A 21,866-nucleotide genomic window follows, 5' to 3' on the forward strand; every position below is an offset into this window, starting at 1 on the left:
CTTTGGTGCTGCAGGATCTGGTGTCCTAGTGTATAAATTGTAGAAAACTAGTATACAAGTAATAAGGAAGGCAAATGAAATCGTGGCATTTGCTGCGAAAGGAATAGAGAATGAAAGTAGTGAAGTGTTGCTGCTACCATGCAAAGCATTAGTGAGACCGTACTTACAATATTGTGTACAGTTTTGGTCTCCTCACTTGAGGAGGGATGTAGTTGCATTGGAGGTGTTCAGAGGAGATTTACTAAATTGATTCCAGAGTTGAGGGATTTTACTTATGAAGAGAGATTGAGCAGTTTAGGACTATACTCCCTTAAGTTTAGAAGAATGAGAGGGGATTGAATTGAGATGTACAATAGATTATAAGAGGGAATGACAAAGTAGATATCGGGAAGATGTTTCCTCTTGAGGGGCAATCTCAAACAAGAGGTCATAGTTTTAAGGTATGGGAAGCAGATTTAAAACAGAAATGAAGAGAAATTACTTCTTTCAAAGGATCCTGAGTCTGTAGAATTGATTATCCAGAGTATGGTGGATGCCTGGACATTGAGTAAATTTAAGAAAGAGGTGGACTGATTTTTAATTAGTAAGTAATTGAAAGGGTTATGGTAAATGGGCAGCTAAATGGAGTTGAGGCTGAGGTGAAATCAGAAATGATCGTATTAAATGGCAGAGCAGCTCGAGAGGCTGAATTGCCTACTCCTGCTCCTAGATCTTATGATTCTATGGAAAGGACACAGGGGGAAAAGTTGTGCCTTTGGTCTAATGGATGGTCAACTGGAAGTGGTGAAGGAAGAAATCCAGGGGATATTATGGGGAAATCAATGGATGATGTCACTCACCCAGGCAGAACATCAATTAGGAAGGCAGTCAGAAAATGTATCTCTGGAGGTGATCCACAGTAGTTGGAAGAAAAATCATTTCTGGAATTGTGTTGGCTACATTGAGGCAAATAGAAGTGAAGCCATGCCAGGACAATCCCATACAGGAGAGACAGTAGAAGATCGTGAGATCAATGATATCAAATGTCAGAAATGAGAGGGTATAGGGAGGTATAATGGCGGCTTTTGCCAGGTCCATCTTGGGACTGTGGGCAAGGTGAAAACCAAGCTGAAGAAGTTCGAATGGTGTTCAGTGAAAGAGGTGTGCTTGCACCAGGGAAGTGTGAGCCTGCAAAATCTTCAGTTCGGAAATGTTTCCCAAAACCCTTCAGCGTAATCCAATAATTTACAACAAAATATTTTCATTTTCTGTAACAAATTCATATGGTTAGCAGCAAGTTTCTTACCTGAGCCATCAGGTACAGTTAGATCAACACCATGAGTGAGCATTGCTCCCAAACATTCCGCCTGTCCCTTTGTGGCAGCCAGGTGAAAACTGGAAAAAAAAAGTGTTTTCAGCATTTTTTTACATTTACTTTTGAAGAATTTCTTACACCCAAGGCATTCAAAGTTCTCAACACCAGATATGATATCTTGAATGGTTAGATTCTTTTCCCTACAAACATAGCAAAGGGGAAAGGAAAAATGGCTTGAATGATAGGTGAAGACTCCGTGATGGCTTTATTCTCAAGTGTAGGAACAAAATGTAGATTAATCTTTTTCTTTTAAGACCAATGTGAACTGCTTCAAATTACAAACTTACCATTTTATCACTGGTTTAAAATTCCAGTTATTACAGCCTCTGTTTCCCCAGCCATCCACCGACAGCACTTCCCTATCCCCTCCCCGAATCACTATAGTCCCAATGGCAGCAGGTATTTTAATATTGCCTTGTCCAAACTCCAGAATAAAGCCACTACTGTACCTCCCTGTACCCTCTAATTTCTGACATTTGATATCATTGATCTCACAATCTTCTACTATCTCTGTGATATCTTTTGCTGGAGTACTTCTTTAGTGTAGAATTTCAGTTGTTGAACCGCATGTAGCCCCCCTGTAGAATTGCTCAATGAGTCATTGGTTTTTACCATTACATTCTGCAACTCCCATTCCACTCTCCCAGCCTGCAAAGATAAACTCTTCCCCTATGTCACAACTGAAGTTTTAAACTCCCAACTGTTTAGCTTTTGGCCCTCTATTATCCTCACTCTTCTGCAACTATCCCCTCCATCTCTGATACTCTCGATCCTAGTAAATTTCTTTTCATTCTTCTTTCCTGGTCATTGCCCTGGCATGGTTCTTATCTTCATGACTAAGTCTGGAGATACAAATCTGAATGCATCAGGCATAGAACTGGCTTCCATTATCACATCTGGCTCAATGTCATTCAGCACCATCGAGTCTTCCCCACTCTGCCAAAATTTCTTCCTGGGATTCAAATATACACTGAAAATCTTCATCTTCATTTGCGGCTGGGATTCTCCAGTGCCACTGAAAGCGAATTGAATTTTGGCTGGAATGCTGTAGCCATGGAGAAGATCAGAGAATCCTCATCCATAATCTGTAGCTCTTTCTCTCAAGACAAACATCTCCTTAAATCCTTCTCCCCTGCCCACACCAATAAATGTGAAATCATTGACTTCTTTGTCAAGCATGATTAAAAGCATCCATTCTGCTTCCTCTAACCTATTCACAATCTGGAAAGACAGTAGTTATCGGGACCTCAAAAATATGTAAAATAATCTCCGCCATTGACACTACGCTGTATAAGATTTTTTTTAAGCTTCAAAATATTCCACTGCACTGCATCCACAAAAAAGAATTCTGTTAGTGATGAATTGAAGAAATGTTTGAAAAAAATCTCTTGGGTGTAATTTTTGCATATTTCAAATACACCAGGAATATATGAATGAAACATAAGAACATAAGAACATAAGAAATAGGAGCAGGAGTAGGCCATCTAGCCCTTCGAGCCTGCCCCGCCATTCAATAAGATCATGGCTGATCTGTTGTGGCTCAGTTCCACTTTCCCGCCCTCTCCCCATAACCCTTAATCCCCTCTCTTATCAAAAACCCATCAACCCGCTTCTTAAAAATATTTAGCGAGGCAGCCTCCACCACTTCAACGGGCAGAGAATTCCAGAGATTCACCACCCTTTGAGTGAAGAAGTTCCTCCTCAACTCCGTTCTAAACCGCCTCCCCTTTATCTTGAGGCTGTGCCCCCTAGTCCTACTGTCTTTTTTGAGCGGGAAGAGTCTCTCCACCTCTATCCTATCCATCCCATTCATCATCTTATACGTCTCAATGAGATCTCCCCTCATTCTTCTAAACTCTAGCGAGTACAAGCCTAGTTTATTCAGCCTCTCCTCATAGCTCAACCCCCTCAACTCCGGTATCAGCCTAGTAAACCTCCTCTGCACTCCCTCCAGGGCCAAAATATCCTTGCACAGGTGCGGCGCCCAAAACTGCACACAGTACTCCAGCTGCGGCCTCACCAATGCCCTATACAGCTGCAGCAAGACCTCCCTACTTTTATATTCAATCCCCCTCGCTATGAAGGCCAGCATCCCATTCGCCTTCCTGACCACCTGCTGCACCTGCAAGCTGGGTTTTTGCGACTCATGCACAAGGACCCCGAGGTCCCTCTGCACCGTCGCCTGCTGCAGTTTTTCGCCACGTAAGTAATAGTCCTTCCTACCATTCTTCCTACCAAAGTGGACCACCTCACACTTGCCAACATTAAATTCCATTTGCCATTTCCTGGCCCATTCGCCCAGCCTATCTAGATCCTTCTGCAGACTCTCCACACCCTCCGCACAATTAAGAAATAGGAGCAGGAGTAGGCCATCTAGCCCTTCGAGCCTGCCCCGCCATTCAATAAGATCATGGCTGATCTGAAGTGGATCAGTTCCACTTTCCCGCTTTCTCCCCATAACCCTTAATTCCCCTGTCTATCAGAATGTAAGCACAGCGACTCAGCCTTTTACAGCAAAAACTTTCATCAAATCTTCAAAAGGACCAACAATATTAAGTCCAACAGTGAATTAAAGAAAAGCTCAATGCGAAAAAAATAAAACTTAATAATCAGTAAATTGTAAACATTTACAAGCTGAGAATATCTATGTTATGCATTACTAACTCTGGTTTCTGTATACTTGAATACTCAAGATTCTAATAAGAGTATTGCTTTTTAAAACAATATGCCATTCTGTTAAGATACTGAAATAATTACCTGGTGCTATCCTGGTCAAACCAACATTAAAACAAATTATCTGGTTTTTATTACATTGTTATTCATGTGACTTTATTCGTGCACAAGCAGGCTATAGCGTAGTAACATAATCCCATATTATGTCAATGGTAGCACTTCAAAGATATTTTCTTGGCTGTAAAGCACTTTGGGACATCCTAAGGTCATAGAATCTCAAGTGCAGAAGGAGGCCATTCGGCCCATTCAGTCTGTACCAACCACAATCTCATCCAGGCTCTATTCCCACAACACCATACCATTTCCCCTAGCTAGCCACCCTGACACTAATGACAATTTAGCATAGCCAATCCACCTAACCCACTATTTAATCCTGCTTGATAAATACCAGCTTTTCTTATAACTATACTGAGAGGAAAGAAGGGCCAGTGTAACATATTGCAAGCGATTTAGACTTCATTGATATAAGTTGCAAAAAGCATGAAGTAAACAAATACCATTGTTGTAAAGTTTAGATATTTATGGCATAAGTTTAGATACTTATAACAAACTGTCAAATAGTTTCAAAATGTACCAAGACACCAATTTTCCTTCATTTACCCAATTTTTCCATCACTTGTCTAAATACTAACATGACCACATTTCTGAGAAACCATCATGAATATTGTTTAGTGTTTATTTTAGTAACTTCTGAAAGTTCCCACAACTCCCACAAAAATTGAAAAACGACGCCAGTCACATATTATCTAGCTGGAAACATCTCTATCATTGTAAGTCTGTTTAAATGATAGCATCCATTTTGCTGGTTTACATAAACTGTAGACATTGAATCTTTTAACAGGCTGCTGTTGGTGGTGTAAAATTGGCGCAGGTTTGGCTTCACATTGTCCATTAGCGATAATGTTCTGCAGCTCATCTAAATTCTAGAATGGGCCCATATGGTTCATGAAATTTGTGGAAATGTTGTTCCCCACTTGAGCCTCCCAGCCTAATTCCTATTCATACTTCCGCCCTTTTAATATTCCCTTTTCCCCAAGGAACCATCTGTCTTGGTTTAAAATGTGTGGATTATTTGAACAATGGTCATGCCAGAGAGTTCCACATTCTAACTGCTCTTTGCTGAGAATTATCTTTACGAATGTCTTAAATGCATGCACCTTCATTATCACGTTGCCTGACATAGTGTAAACAGTGGCTATTTATTTTGTTATAACCCTTCACAACCTTGAATGCGTCTGTCATGTGCCTTCCTAATTCTCACGAAGACAAGCTTCAATTTCTCATGTCTTTTTTCAATACAGCAGCATCTGCCAACCTCCCATTTCCCGCAAATTCCTATCAAATCTACATAAACCCACACTGCATCGATCCCATCGCTCGCATATCCTTTTAATTATAAGGTATCCCAAAACAAGTGACTTCAGGGTTCACAGAATCGTACAGTGCAGAAGGTGGCCATTTGGCCCATCGAGCCTACACTATCAACAATCACATCCAGACACTATTCCCATAATTCCACATATCTAAACTTCTAATCTCCCATGGCGCTAAGGGGCAACTTGGGATGGCCAATCCACCTAACCAGCACATCTTTTGACTATAGGAGAAAACTGGAGCACCCGGAGGAAACCCATGCAGGCATGGGGAGAACATGCAAACTCCACACAGACAGTCACCTGAGGTCACAATTGAACCTGGGTCCCTGGTGCTGTGAGGCAGCAGTGCTAAGCAGTGTGCTGCCGAAAGGCATTAGCCTAAGACTTTCCCTAGCTACACAAGAAAAAGATTGGTGATCCACAGAGCCTGCTTGTAAAACATGCATTGAAAGAACAGGCAGCCCACAGTGGCTACAGAAATAAAATTCTGCTAAATGACCTACAGAAATACCAAACCAGCACATCTTGGGGTGACACAGTGATTTGGGTCAATTGGGTTCAATTCAAGCTCTGCGTGACTGTGTGTGTGGAGTTTGTTCTCCCCTTGTCACAGTGGGTTTCTTCCTGGTGCTCCGGTTTCCTCATACAATTCAAAGACATGGTGGTCAGGTAGACTGACTGTACTGAATTGCCCTTGGTGTCCAAAGGGTGACTAATGAGTTAAATACATACAGTTACATAGTATTCTAGCTGTGGCCTCACCAAAGTCCAACATGACTTCCCTGCTTTTGTAATCTATGCCTCGATTAATAAAGACAAGTGTCCCATATGCCCTTTTCACCAGCCTACTAACAAGCCCTTCCACCTTCATGAGATCTGTGGACAAACATGCCAAGATCCCTTTGTTCCACAGAACTTCCAAATGTCTAACCATTCATTGAGTACATCCTTCTCAAATGACTCCTTCCAAACTGTATCACCTCACACTTTTCAGGGTTAAATTCCATCTGCATTTATCTGCCCATTTTGATCTAACACAGGTATATACTTACTAAGCAATAATGCAAGCCCTTTAAATCTACACTCTATCTCCCTGCTGATGCAATCCAGGGCCGTTTTTTAATTACAGCAATCAAATAACATGCTCACAATATTAAAAATTTATCTATAATGATCACTGTATTTTTTTGGTGATCAGTATGTAGTATTACTGTCATGTTCCTCACCACTATATTAATTATTTCACAGCTATCCAAAGAGGTTTACATCTGCCACCTACTGGCCCATTTTTTGAATCCAACTAAATTGTTGTTTATTATCTGCCCTAACCCTATTTTGGCACAAAGGAAATTTTTTATTTACTACACCCTCATCTAAATCATTAATATATTTAAGAAAAAGCCAGAATCCTAAAATATTTGAGCTGCTCTGAACATAATCTAATTTACATTTATAATAATGCTTGTTCCTGTGAGCAATTTCCAGTACGACATTCGCAATGGCCCTTTAATTTTACTGTGGCCAAATCTTGCAGCAAATCCAAAGCCACAATATCAGCTAGAATTCCCAGCGAGTCTCCTTGGAAAAGCTACTGGATAATTAGATTTACATCTGATTGTCTGTTGCACTCAAAGGTAGCTATACCTGACAAGTATTTCTCCTTTCAACTACCCCATTCCCCAAAGGAAATTTTGCTGTAGGAAGTTATGTAGTTCCAATATAGAATTTCCATGACTTTGCTGCTTCTGTCTGCTGGTTGTGAACAGTGGTAACTTCCTGAATATGAACACATGTGGCTACTTGTCTGATCAAAATTGAGTCTTTATGTTTAGAAGAAAACATTCGCTTGAGTGCTGTCAACATGTATCCCTGGTTTCTGTTAAAAACAAAGAAAATTATTGCACAGGAACAGGTACTATGTTCCTCCAAGCCTACACCAACCATGCTGCTCGGCTGAATTAAAGCCCCCTATCTTTCTGGGCACCATATCCCTCTATTGTCATCCTATTTATGTATTTGTCAAGACACCCCTTAAAAGTCACCATCGTATCCGCTTCCACAACCTCCCTGGCAGCAAGTTCCAGGCACCCACAACCCTCTGTTTTAAAACATTTGCCTCGTACATCTCCTTTAAATCTTGCCCCTTGCACCTTAAACCTGTGCCTCCTAGTAATTGACTCTTCCATCCTGGGAAAAAGCTTCTGACTATCCACTTTGTGCATGAACAGCACAGGTCCCAGCACTGATCCCTTCAGAAACGCATCCTTCCACTGCTATCCTCTGTCTTCTATGACCAAGTTCTGCACACGAGAACGGTCTCAACAAGGATCTTGGGTTCATGTCGCACTATCTGTAACCCCCATGACTTGCCTGGGTTTGCAAAATCTCACTTACTGTACTGTCTGGAGACAATACACATCCCTTTAACCTGTGATCAGTTCTCCTTCCACTCACATTGTCGGCCACTTTAAGACTTGAACAGCAGGTTAGGTGTAAAGATTTGCATTCTAATCAGTAATCTGTAAACTGTCTGTGCTGTTATATGCTCTGTCTGAGGCCAGAATTCTTTATTCACCTGACGAAGAGGGAAACCTCGAAAGCTTGTGAGTTTACTATCAAATAAATCAGTTGGATTTAAATCTGGTGTTGTCAGACTTCTTACTGTGCCTCCCCTGCAGCCAGTGAGGATACAGAGAATTCTCTCAAGGACCCAGCAATTTCCTCCCTTGCCCTTTTCTGGGGTATATCCCATCAGGCCCTGGGGACTTGTCTACCTTAATTTTATGCAAGAACACCAATACCTCCTCCTTTTTGATCTCAACATGACTCAAACTATCTACACAACCTTGTCCAGACTCATCATCCACCAAGTCCTTCTCTTTGGTGAATACTGATGCAAAGTATTAATTTAATACCTCGCCCATTTCTTCTGGCTCCATACACAGGCTCCCTCCCCTGTCCTAGAGTGGGCCAACCCTCTCCCCGTCTATCCGCTGGTCAATGATTTTTTTGTGACCCCTTTTAGCCTTCCTTATTTCTTGCTTTAGTTTCTTTCTACTTTCCTTGTATGCCACACTTGCTTCATGTGTTCCCAGCCTCCTAGCTTTGACAAATGCCTCTTTTTTACCTTTGACTATGCTCAAGATCTTTCATTATCCAAGGTTCCCAAAACTTGCCATACTTATCCTTCATCCTTACAGGAATGTGCCAGTCCTGAATCCCTATCAACTTAACACTTGAAAATCTCCCACATGCCAGATGTTAATTTGCCCTCAAACATCTGCCCTTAATCCACATTCTTCAGTTCCTGCCTAATATTGTCGTAATTAGCCTTCCCCCAATATAGCACCTTAACTTGAATCTTGTAATATTGTAGTAATTATGGAATTATTTACATTGTGACATTTCATTCAAAAACATTTAACCATGTCTTTTGTAGTTTAATGTCTCAATGGAAACTGAGTAAAGTTTGAAAGTACTAGTTTAAGCCATGCCTGTCTGCCAAGAGTATAAGAACATAAGAACTAGAAGCAGGAGTAGGCCTTGAGCCTGCTCCGCCATTCAATAAGACCACAGCTGATCTTTTTGTGGATTCAGCTCCACTTACCGCTCACCATAACTCTTAATTCCATTACTGTTCAAAAATTTATCTATCCTTGTCTTAAAAGCACTCAATGAAGCAGCCTCAACTGCTTCACTGGGCAGGGAAATACACAGATTCACAACACTTGTGTGAAGAAGTTCCTCCTCAACTCAGTCCAAAATCTGCTTTCCCTTACTTTGAGGCTGCACCCCCCCCCCCCACCCCCCCAGTTCCAGCTTCACCTGCCAGTGGACACAACTTCCCTGCTTCTATTTTATTTATTCCCTTCATAATCTTATATGTTTCTATAAGATCTCCCCCCATTCTTCTGAATTCCAATGAGCACAGCCCCAGTCGACTCAATCTCTCCTCATAAGCCAACCCTTTCAACTCCGGGATCAATCTAGTGAATCTCTTCTGCACCCCTTCCAGTGCCAGTGTATCCTTTCTCAAGTAAGGAGGCCAAAACTGAACACAGTACTCCAGCTGTGGCCTCACCAGCTTCCTAAACAGCTGCAACATAACCTCACCATTTTTAAACTCCATCCCTCTAGCAAAGAAGGACAAATTTCCATTTGCCTTCTTAATTACCTGCTACGTCTGCAAACCAACTTCTTGAGATTCCTGCACAAGGACACCCAGGTCCCTCGGCACAGCAGTGTGCTGCAATTTTTTACCATTTAAGTAATAATCCATTTTGCAGTTATTCTTACCAAAATGGATGACCTCACATTTACTAACATTGTACTCTCAGACCCTTGCCCACTCACTTAGACTATCTATATCCCTTTGCAGACTTTCAGCTTCCTCCACACTCTTTGCTCTGCCACCTATCTTTGCTCTGCCAAATGGCATTGAAAGTGTAGCTGCCTTAATGTGTGCCACATCATCACAACCTATATTTTCAAAAGGATAAAACGTTTGCTTAATGTTAGTTGAGAGCTACCAATGTTTAATTTGAATATTAGGAATGAAATATTGTATAAAGTAAAATGCAGTAGGTTTAGACTGGCAGATTCAGCTTATTTTTAAAAAGTGTTATCTTCATTAAGCATCCTTGGTTAACTGTCAAGATCCATTGCGCAGGCCAGAATTTAAGAAGTTGCTAGCTAATGCCAAGCATTGAATTTGAAAGTTAAGGAAGTTTTATAGTTCTTAGATCTTGAAAAATTTTAAATTAGAGAGGGAGAACTGTAAGAGAATAGCAATGTGGTGGAGCAAATGGAATTAGATGCAGATGTACTGAATCATCAAAAGTGCACTGGTACAAAAAATAACCTCCAAAATAACTGAAATTATGTTGCCCTTTATCTCAAGAAAGCTGGAATACAAAGTGGAGAAAGTGGTTCTTCACTTGCATGTTGGCACATAACTGAGGCTGGGACTTCACTGCAATAGTTCTACATTGTTGGAAGTGCTGTCTTTTAGATCATTTTATACCGAGGCCCCATTTGACATCTTAGTTGATGTAAAAATTCTTGAGGCATTATTTTAGGAAGGGCAGGGAAGCTCTCCAAGTTCCTGGGCAAACATTTATCCCTCAATCAACAGCTAAAACCAGTCTGATAATTTACTTCACAGCATTACTTGTGGAACCCTGCTACACATATATTATCTTCCACATTTCCTACATTGTAGAAGTGACTACACACTTCATAAGTACTCCATTGCCTGTAATGCACTATGGGACATCCTGTGATCATAATAGGTATGAATGAAATTGAGTCTTTTTCCCTTTGTGCACAAAAGTGGTTTTTGAATAAAACAAATGTAGATTTATATCAAGAATTTATAAAATATCTCCATGTAAGGAGACATAATACAAAAATACATTCACAAAAAACATGGAACTAAAACCAGTTGAAGTTATTTTGATCAAATTAGCTTTAAATGAGGTTGCCAGTTTTAAAAGAGAAGTTTACAGCTTCAAGCTTACAAACATTCTCCAAAAGAGATTCAGTGCCCAAAACGTATGGAAAATATAGGTAATGGTCAAACAGTGGGAGGTCAATGGTCCAACAATGGTCAATCTGGCGGGGAACATGCTAATAATGGTTTCTTTCAGTAACTTTAGCATTTTTTCACAAAAGCTCATTTCAATATTTTTGGAATCAATTCCTGTTCCAGATTGTCTCCATGTGCACCCCATTCTGCCTTCTAAAATAGTTGAAGATATAATTACCATTACAATGATAATTGGGATGGCACAGTGGCTGGCACTGCTGCCTCAAAGCACTCGGGACCCAAGTTCAATTCCTGGTTTGGGTCACTGTGGTGTTTGCATGCTCCCTCTGCGCCTGCGTGGGTTTCCTCTGGGTGCTCCAGTTTCCTCCCACAGTTTGAAAGATGTGATGGTTAAGTGCATTGATCCAAACAGGTGCCAGAATGTGATGACTAGAGGAATTTCACAGTAACTTCAACGCAGTGTCGATGTAAGCCTAACTTACCTAAGACTAAAAAATAAACTTTTTCTTTAAATAATGTAATTATTTTCCTTCAATAACTGAGGATAGGACACCAAGGTTAATCCAGTTTTGGTTCAATAATAACATGTATAAATAACTTCTGAAATACAACGAAATGTTATACAAAAGTCATTTCACGTCAACAAAATACTATATATAGTGGAACCAGAGGGTCTGAAACCTCAGTAAGCAGCACTGACTGTCATTATTAAGGTGCTAGTCTTGGTTCAGTGGTAACACACTTATCTCTGGCTTTGAAGCTTATGGGTTCATGCTCCACTTTCAGTCACATTATCTAGGCTATCAATTTAATACCACACAGAGTGATGCAATGTAAAGGGTGACATCTTTCAGGTAGGACGATAAACCAAGACTTCTTCTGGCATCTCAGGCAAAGGAACCCATGGCACTATATGAAGAATAGTGGACAAGTTCTCCCTGATGTCTCAGCGAGTAATCATCCCCAGCAACATCACTAAAACAGGTCAGCTTGTTGCTGTGGGGCCTAACTATGTCTAAACTAGTAGTCATACTTCCTGACATTACAAGGATGACTACATAACGAGTGTTTCTTCAGCATTAAAGCAATTTGGTGCAGAGGCTGTGAAACGTGCTACATGAATGCAAGCTTTTTTTTATTGTATTACGTATTATTAAATCTTATTACACAAAAACACATACTTTCAAAAAGAACTTACAAGAATTAAACAAACGTCCAACTTCTAGCAATAATCAAAATAACCTCCCAATTGCACTTTTGGAGCAGGCCCTCACATTCAGCTGCAGCCTATAGATGTTCACCATATGAAATTTGATGGAAAGAGAGCAACTACCCAACTTCCTCAAACTGCAACCACCCATTAATTAGATGCTAATACTGCATTTTGTTTATCAAGCATCAACCTTGGAATTACACAGTCTACGTGGTATGAAAATGATTACAGCAATAAGATTCATTAAACATTAACCCTGAGCACTTAGATTGCTGGCAGCACCAAAGAATTCTATCCTCTTTGTCTGGCTATTTTTCTGAAAGCTGACATGGAGCAGGTAAATTGGCCATGACTGAAATGCTTTGTAAGTGTCTGAATCAGGTTCATTGCTCTACTAACGCAAAATTAGCAGTAGGCTTAATGAGTTTAAAATAAACGCCATGTTTTTATTGGGCTCACCAGCTTGAACATTTCTGCACTCTTTTGACTTTTTACTGCATTTGCTCAATTTTTCTATTTTACTTTTTAATTTTGTATTATTTTAATTTAAAGGCTAAATTTATTAGTTTTCATGTGCAACTGTTCACCCACTCAATCAGAAAGAAAATTCTTAATTCTGTTTCGGATTGACTGCTACAATGAACTTTCAACCATTTTCCTGTCTTTTCTTTAGAGCAGAGAAGGCTAAGAGGGGAACATGATTGAGATGTATAACATTATGAGACAGATGGACAGGGAGAGGAACCAGCTGTTCCCCTTGGTTGATCTGTCAATGATGAGGGGACATAGTTTTTGGGTGAGGTCAGGAGACTCAGAGCGGAGTTGGGAAATATCTTTTTCACTCAGAGGATTATGGGACTCTGGAATGCATTGTCAAAAACAACCTAAATTTCCACATCTAGTTGTTACCTCATGGGAACGATATGTATTTGTATTACATTTTTATTTACGTAGTAGCTTTCACAAAGTATGTTTTTAAAAACATTGCGGGCATGATCTTATCTGCCTATATGCCACGCTCCTGCTGCTACAGAGAGATTGGCGGCTGATCAAATCACCGTTCACTGCGGCGGGCTGGGAAAATCTGCCGGTGTGAATGGTGGTAAGATTCGGACTATATTTCCGAAAATTTCAATTTTCAGTACACAAATGGCTTAAATGTTTCAAATAAAAGCAACACGGCAAGAGAGGAAAGCAAATAAAGCGATGGCATATTGGATGAAAATATAACAAAAACATTGAGAAGATTTTCTATCACGTCACTAAATCAGTGAAGAAAACATGAGATACAAATCTCCTTTCCCTCAACCTAAAATTTTGCTCTTCCTATGATACTGAAAAACCAATTGCAGCTTTTGTGACGAGCAATGTACTTGGTAAGTACATTGAATGGCTATGTAAATTAATATTCATAACTTACAACGCATGGAAATGTGCATTCCTATAATCAATATGATATCACAATGAAGACGGAAGTAAAGTAATGCTGGTACACAAGGAATGTACATTAGGCAACCACAATTTGCTCAGCTTAAGGCAAATGTTTGGATAATAAATCATACTGTACAATGAAAGCAAGGGCAGACACTTAGATTACTCATTCATAAAGTCAGAGCTGTACAGTGCAGAAAAGGCCCTCGGCCCATTGAGTCTACACGGACAATAACTACCACTAGAGTCATACTAATCCCATTTTCCAGCACTCTCCCTATATCCTTGAATGTTATGATGTTTCAAGCACTCATCCAAATAGATTTTTTTTTACAAATTGTGAGGTTTCCAGCCTCCACTACCTTCCTAGGAAGTGCATTCCGGAGTCCCACCATCCTCCAACTGAAAAAGATATTTCCCAACTCCCCTCTGAGTCTCCTGTCCTCACGCAAAAACTATGCCCCCTCATGATTGACAATTCAATCAGGGGAAACAGCTGGTTCCTCACTCTGTCCATACCCCTCATATTCTTATACATCCCAATCATGTTCCCTCCTTAGCCTTCTCTGTTCTAAAAAAAAAAGCAATCAAACCCTATCCACCCTCTCCCTTTTGTTCAAGTGCTCTATCCCAGGCAACATCCTGATGAATCTCTTCTGTAAACCTTCTTCACCCCCACCCTCCCCAATACTCTACTACCCCCAGTGCATCTTTCCTATCGTGGGATGACCAGAGCTGCACACAGTATTTCAGCAGTGGCCAGGGTTCTGTAAAGCTCCAACATAACCTTCTTTCTCTTATATTCTACGCCAAATTGATAAAAGCAAGTGTTCCATATGACATCTTAATTGCTCTATTCATTTGCTCTGCCACCTTCAAGAGTCTGTGAGTATGTATTCCTAAATCCATCTTTTCTTCTGAACTAGTGTCCTACCATTCATTAAATAATCCCTTGCTTGTTACTTCTTCCAAAGTCATTATCTCATACTTATTAGGGTTAAATACCATCTGCTAATGTTCTGTCCACCTGACCAACCCATCTATCTATATATTAAAGCCTATCCACCATCTACAAGGTACAAATCAGGAGTGTGATGGAAAACTCCCCACTTGCCTGGATGGGTGCAGCTCCGACAACACTCAAGAAGCTTGACACCATCCAGGAAAAAGCAACCCGCTTGACTGGCACCACGTCCACCATCGGGACACTCAGTAACAGCAGTGTGTATTATCTACAAGGTGCACTGCAGCAACTCACAAAAATCCTTTGACAACACTTCCAAACCCATGACCAATTTCATCTTGAAGGACAAGGGCAACAGATACATGGGAATAACACCACACGCAAGTTCCCCTCCAAGCCGCTCACCATCCTGACTTGGAAATATATTGCCGTTTCTTCCCAGTCACCGGATCAAACTCCTCACCCTAACAGCACTGTGGATCGATCCACAGCTTGTGGACTACTGCAATTCAAGAAGGCAGCTTACCATCACCTTCTCAAGGGTAACAAGGGATGGGGAATAGATGCCAGCCAGCCAGCGACACCTATGTCCCATAAATGAATAAAAAAAAATTCTTCCTGTCAGCTATAACCTCCTTCTCCACTATTAACTACTCAACCAAAACTGGTGTCATCTGCAAACTTACTGATCGTTACCCACATATTCTCATTGCTACAACTTATGTATACAACAAACAATAAGGGTCCCAATACTGATCCTTGTGGTACACTACTGGAGACTAGCTTTCAGTCACTTGAATAGCCTTCTACCAATATCATATGCGTCCTGTAACTAAGCCAATTTTGGATGCATCTTGCCAAGTTTCCCTGAATTCCATGTGCTTCAACCTTCTCAATCAATCAGTCTCCCTTGTGGGGCATTGTCAAAAGCTTTGCTAAAATCCATATAAACTACATCAACTGAACTTCCCTCATCCACACACTCAATTACTTCTTCAAAAAATTCTATCAAATTTGTTCCGCATGACCTCCCTCTGACAAACTCACGCCAACTATCCCTAATCAATCCATGTCTTTCCAAGTAGAAATTAATTCTCTCCTTCAGAATTTTCTCCAATGGTTTCCTGACCACTTATGTGAAACTCACTGATCTAAAATTCCCTGGCTCATCTCCACCATCCTTCTTGGAAAGTGTAACCACATTAGCCATCCTCCAGTCCTCTGGCACTTCCCCTGTGGCCAGAGAGGAATTAAAAACTTGTGTTGGAGCCCCTGCAATTTCCTATCTCACATCCCACAGCAGCCTGGGATGTGCTCATCCGGGCCTGGATTCATCCACATGACTTACAAATTTCTTAGTAATAATTTCTACCAATACAGAGTCTAAAGATGATATGTTTAACACAAAATAAACATTTTAATGATCCATGACTTAATAGCCTAACTTTCAGACCTTTAAGAATTATACTTAACTCACCCAATAGAGTTCAGGAAGAACAGCCACGGTGACACAGTCCATTACATTGCACACTGCTTAAAAACAGAGTCTGCTCTTGAATGAAAACACAAAAGCAAGACAACCGGTGCAGTTGGTTAGAATTAGACACCTAATAAGATCAATTTAAAACAGCAAACTGCTCATAGGAATATGATGGGGGAAGCTATAAAATGGGCCAGGAAGTTATGGGGTGGAGAGTCTGCCATTTTCCCAGTTCTTCCCAATTAGGGCCAGAGTGGAAGGGCTGGGGACTGTCTTCCAAATCAGATGCCAAAGGCCTTAAGTAGCCAATTAGGGCTAATTAAGGTCCTCTGCCTGCCATTCTATCAGCAGCAGAGGGGGTGGGTAGGGGCCAAGCTAGATGGGCAGGTTACCAGCCAAACCCTGGTGGATCTGTCAGTATCTTGGGGTGGGGAAGGTCCCCACCTCTCAGGCATACGTTCCATATTGGAGGGCTCCTGTCAGAAGTCAGGAACACACCAACACAAAGCCCTGCATCTCCATCTTTTGTACTAACTCTCCTCCACTGGTCGCCAGGGCCTGCCAGACTTCCTCCAGCGAGCCTTCCCCACCTAACTAGGTTCCAATGCTCCATGGCTGTTTGTCATCCTAAGGCCTACTGCATTTTGGACGGTGATCACCACTCCCTGTGGAGCTGCTGGTACTGAAGAACTGTCTGTACGGATTGTTGGCAGCTCTCAGAGGCAGGACATTCAACCTGCAGGACTGGGCAGCCATGACACTGATCAGGCATGTACCGGATTAGTTTTTTAATCACACCCAGAAGCAGCTGCAATTTTCTGCCAGAGCACAGGACTATGCCACGACTGTTAACTTCAGTCTATTACTTTTTATTCAGTCTTCTAAGGTGTGCTATTTGCCACACTTGCAACATTGAATTCCAGAATCAAAGAACAGAGGTGCTGCATTTCAAATGAAATGCTAAGCACAAACCCCATTTGTCTCACAGCTAGACATACAAGAACACATGGCATTGTTCTTAAGAACAGCAGATTACAGCCAATATTTGTCCCATCAATATTTAATATCAGATTATCTGATCATTAAAACATAACATTTGTTAGTACTGAACTTGAGTGTTGTTGAAAAAAATGCCACCTATATTCACATACAGGGCTCTGTTTTTTGCAGATGGAAAGAACATATTGTGCCTTTTCCGACTAAAAAAAAAGCTTAGGGAACAGTCATTCCATGGTTCATTCTCCAGACAATGCCTTGACCAGAGTTGACAGTTTGAATTAAAACAAAACTGGGCAGTTAACTGTCCCATACTGTTTTCTCCATGCAACACCTCCATCAATTCGGAAAATTCCTGATGAGTACAAGATGTCTCTCTTCAGCAATAAAATTTGTTGGGCCTAGCTATGTGTAAATTGGCTGCCATATTTCCCACAATAGAATATTGACTATGCTTCAAAGAAGTACTTCACTGGCTTTGGGAAGTCATGGAACTCACAATATAAATGCAAGCTTTTCTTCCTGTCTTTCCTTCAATGATTCAAAGTGACAAAAATTTGAAATTTGGTGATTTGATTACACACACAAAACATAACATGAAAATACAGTGGGAAGGTCTTATGAGGAAAGGCTAAGGGACTTGAGGTTATTTTCATTGGAGAGAAGAAGGTTACGAGGTGACCTGATTGAGGCATACAAGATGATCAAAGGATTGGATAGGGTGGACAGTGAGAGCCTTTTACCTCGGATGGTGATGGCTAACACAAGGGGACATAGCTTTAAATTAAGGGTGGTAATTATAGGACGGATGTCAGAGGTAGGTTCTTTACTCAGAGGGCAGTGAGGTCTTGGAATGCCCTGCCTGCAGCAGTTGTGGACTCGCCAACTTTAAAAGAGCATTCAAATGGTCAGTGGATAGGCATATGGATAACATAGGAATAGTTTAGGTTAGAGGGTCATTAGATTGGTTCCACTGGTCGGCGCAACATCAAGGGCCGAAGGGCCTGTACTGCGCTGTAATGTTCTATGTTCTAAAAACATTAGCTCAACTTTATAAAATAAGGAAATCTTCATGGCCCATTTAAATGTATTGAATCATAGAATCTATCCAACTTATAGGCCATGAACCACAGGCTTAAAAAGAACGCTCCAATTACTTCCCTTTAATATTCCAGGAAACGTTTGCAAAAACTCTTACCAAGATTCATCAAAATATGCACCATTTCCACAAATAAGAAACTGGGTCTTAAAATTATCTGGAAGTATTAATTTATCTTTTAAGTCAACTGACAATATAACTACTGCCTGCATTTATACTGCCTCTTTACCACAGCAAAATATCCCAAGACATTTCATGGCCCAAAAGTTATGAGAAAGGTGTAGGATTGAAGAAATATCCTAAAGGAGGAGGGAGTGGTAGAGAGGCAAAAAAGGTTTCAGATTTTAGGGCACCGCTTTGCAAACATTTTTCCTGATTTGGCTCCATGTATGCCCTAGATTTCATTTGACCCTAAAGGGAAAATCTGAGGGAGGGTGGGGAGAAAAGAGGAGTTGGAGGGTTTAGTTCTTGACCAAAGCAGGAGTTGAGTAGGAGTGGGGAATTCATGTAAAGGCAAGGTTGCTCCCAAAGATGCGACACCTACCTAGTCACAGGCTTTTTTTTTGCAGAAGCAGATATCAGGGTTCAAAGCAGTCCATCAGGACTTTCCCATCAAAACAAAAATACCCGACAATTTAAAAGGGCCTCACCGCTGTCAGAAATAAAGCCAAGCTCCATGGCAGCCATTGCTGCCTTGGAGCTTGCAACCTCAAAACCTCACAGAGCCCCACAGTTTGGGAAGCCTTGGTTTTGGACCAAGATAGCTGAAAGCTGGAGTGGAGTTACTAAAATTAGGGATGCACAAGAAGCCAAATTAAAGTTCCTATATAGGTGGGGGAAAATCCACTGAATAATTTGAAACAGTGATGACAATTTTAAAACTGAGGCTTTATAAGACTAACAGACACTACCTCTGCAAGTAAGGCTTGTGATAGCATATTTTCACCTCAGGCTAGTTAAAAGGAAAAGCAATGGATTTGGTGGATAGGATGTGGTGTTTGCAGCATAGACTGAGAGAATGACTTTGGCCTTGCCAATATTTTGTTGGAGTACATTTCTGTTCTTCCAGTGCGCGCGCACATCAGAGTCAAGATGATGGTAAGACAGAGCTGTGTGTTGTCAGTGTATATGGGAAACCTGATTGTGTGAATTTTTAGATGAGGTCGCCAAGGTGGAGCATGTTATACTCTCTAAGTTTATCCATGGAATGTTGCAGTAATTGGAAAATGATGCAGAACAACATGGGCATGCTCACCACTGAGTCCCCATCCTCAAGTAAAATCAGCCACAATTTTTTAAAAGTTTAACTGCGTTACAAATAGGCTTACATTAACACTGCAATTAAGAACAAAGAACAACATAGCACAGGAAACAGGCCCTTCAGCCCAACAAGCCCGTGCCGCCATTTTAACATTCAGTGAGCACCTCATTCCAATCCTTCTTCTACCTATGACTTTTGCTTACGCCTCTTGGACTCCACAATAAAGGTGCGCACAATGAAGAGCATTATGCATAGGTTGAACAGATGTGTATTGTCACCAGACAATACACATGTGTCTGGAGACAATACATATCTCTTTAACCTATGCATAATGCTCTTTCAACTCACACTGTCGGCATCTTTGAGACTTGAATAGCAGGTTAGTTGTAAAAACTTGCATTCTAATCAGTAATCTGTAAATTGTCTGTGCTGTTATATGCTCTGTCTGAGGCCAGAACTCTCCATTCACCTGATGAAGGGCAAATCCTGAAAGCTTGTGAGTTTACTATTGAATAAATTGGTTGGACTTAAACCTGGTGTTGTCAGACTTCTTACTGTGTTTATCCCAGTCCAACGCCGGCATCTCCACAGTAGAACATACCTCCAGGGATTTTTCTTCGAAGTGCCGCACAACATGGAGATAAAATCCAGTTGTGCAACCAGCGAACTGCACATCACTTTTCTTGCCTGGTCCTGCACTTTGAAGAAAAAACAAAAAATTCCACCTGCAGAAATGAAATGCTATTACAAGCGTATGCTAACTTTGCACTTCTTAATGTTTTTTGCTGATCAGCATTAATTTTAGTACTGAAGTGGGAGATCACGGATGCAAGTGATGAACACACCTCATCTCTCTGCCTCAAAGGTCAATGTAGGAATAGAAACGATTGTGCTAATAAACTCAACAAAAATTGTGAATTTAGAACCGAGGCATTATTTTCTTTTCAATTTATGGAATTAGCAATACTGAAGTACAACTTACAGAAACAAACTGTCCTGCCCTGCTTGCATATTTCCTTAATATCCACAATTTTTCATTTTTATACAATAACCCAACTGATGTCCTTCAGTATTGGTGAAAATTAAAACAAGTGGAAAAGGAGAAGAAATTTGGAACATGAGACTACTTTCAGGTTACTGAACCCAAGTTTTGCCCATATCTGTAGAGCAGAAATTCAATCTGATGGCATCATTCAAATAGTATCATTCAAATTTGCCATAGGTCCATGGCCCACAGCAAAGATTTATCCAACTTGGTAACATTCTCTAAACTGAGCAATCGACCAAACTTGCAACTTCACAGTAATCAGTATACAAAGATACTTCCTGCTGTCACTATGCCTGTAATTAGGGAGGGGGGACGGGGGAAAGGAGGAGGAGGAGGAGGAGGAGCAGCGTGCAATTGATCTGGATGACTGGTGGGTGGGGGGGATAAAAGGGTCAGTAATTTTGTGGGTGTGGGCCATTGCCTGTGGGGACCAGAGGGATACGTTATCCAGCGAGGGAGGGGTGTGGCAGGGGAGCAGCATTCTATCTTTTTTTTCTACGCGTGCACAGGTGGAGGTGCCAATTGGAGCTGCAGAGTTTCGGGTGCGTTAATCCCCACCCACAAGCTTGTGCAATGTGATTTGGACTCGTTGATATTTTTCTACAGGCAGAGTGCTTTTGGGGGTGACTGAGAATAGGTTTAAAAGTCAGATCTGAAACACTCCTAATTTCAGGTCTGCTCAGCACTTAGAATCAAAATGGTAAAATGGGGCCCTAAGATTCTGGAAACCAAAAATGTCATTGAGACGAGGTCAAGAAAGCATTTCAACCATTATGAAGTTAACTAATTAGTTAACCCTTCACAAGTTAATGCGTTTTTTTTATAAAAATGAATTGGTATCTTAAATTACACAAGATAGCAGATTTAACATGTCTTTGTGTTCTCGCAAGTGGAACAAGACATGGTGGTTTATGTCACCAAGTATTTATATCATGCTCCACTTGATTCTGAGATGAGCTTCAGACTTTATATTCACACCATCTCTTAAGATAGCCTTTTTCCACCTCTGTAACATTTTTCCACTTTGTCTATTCATCTGTTGTCAAAACTCTCATTCATGCCTTTGTTATCTTTAGATTTGACAATTCCAATGGAGTCCTGGCTGGTTTCCCACATTACATCGTCTGTAAACTCCATATCATCCAAAATTCTACTGCCCATGACTTAATTCACAGCAGGTCTTGTCACTATAGAATCCCAATGCAGAAGTAGGGGGGGAGGTCATTTGGCCCATTAACTTTGCTTTGACTCACTGAAAGAGCATCTTACCCAGGTACACCTCCCCCCACCCTTCCCCTAGCCCTACCCCCATAACTCCAGGCATTTAACATGGTCAATCCACTCTTTGGACACCAAGGGGCAA

At 41.0% G+C, this 21,866-nt stretch overlaps 1 protein-coding gene across 4 annotated transcripts in view; it reads right to left on the bottom strand.

Moving 5' to 3' along the window:
* rai14 (retinoic acid induced 14) overlaps window positions 1–21,866 on the bottom strand; it is a 211,375-nt gene that overhangs the window by 73,264 nt on the left and 116,245 nt on the right. For all 4 annotated transcript variants that reach the window (XM_080218399.1, XM_080218443.1, XM_080218485.1 and 1 more), the window contains one exon: window positions 1,286–1,374. In XM_080218399.1, coding sequence (XP_080074525.1) covers window positions 1,286–1,374 — 89 coding nt within the window. The remainder of the gene's footprint in view (window positions 1–1,285; window positions 1,375–21,866) is intronic.

Source organism: Carcharhinus amblyrhynchos, chromosome 1 (assembly GCF_965287045.1).
Source record: "Carcharhinus amblyrhynchos chromosome 1, sCarAmb.v2.hapA, whole genome shotgun sequence".
NCBI classification, from domain to species: Eukaryota; Metazoa; Chordata; class Chondrichthyes; order Carcharhiniformes; family Carcharhinidae; genus Carcharhinus; species Carcharhinus amblyrhynchos.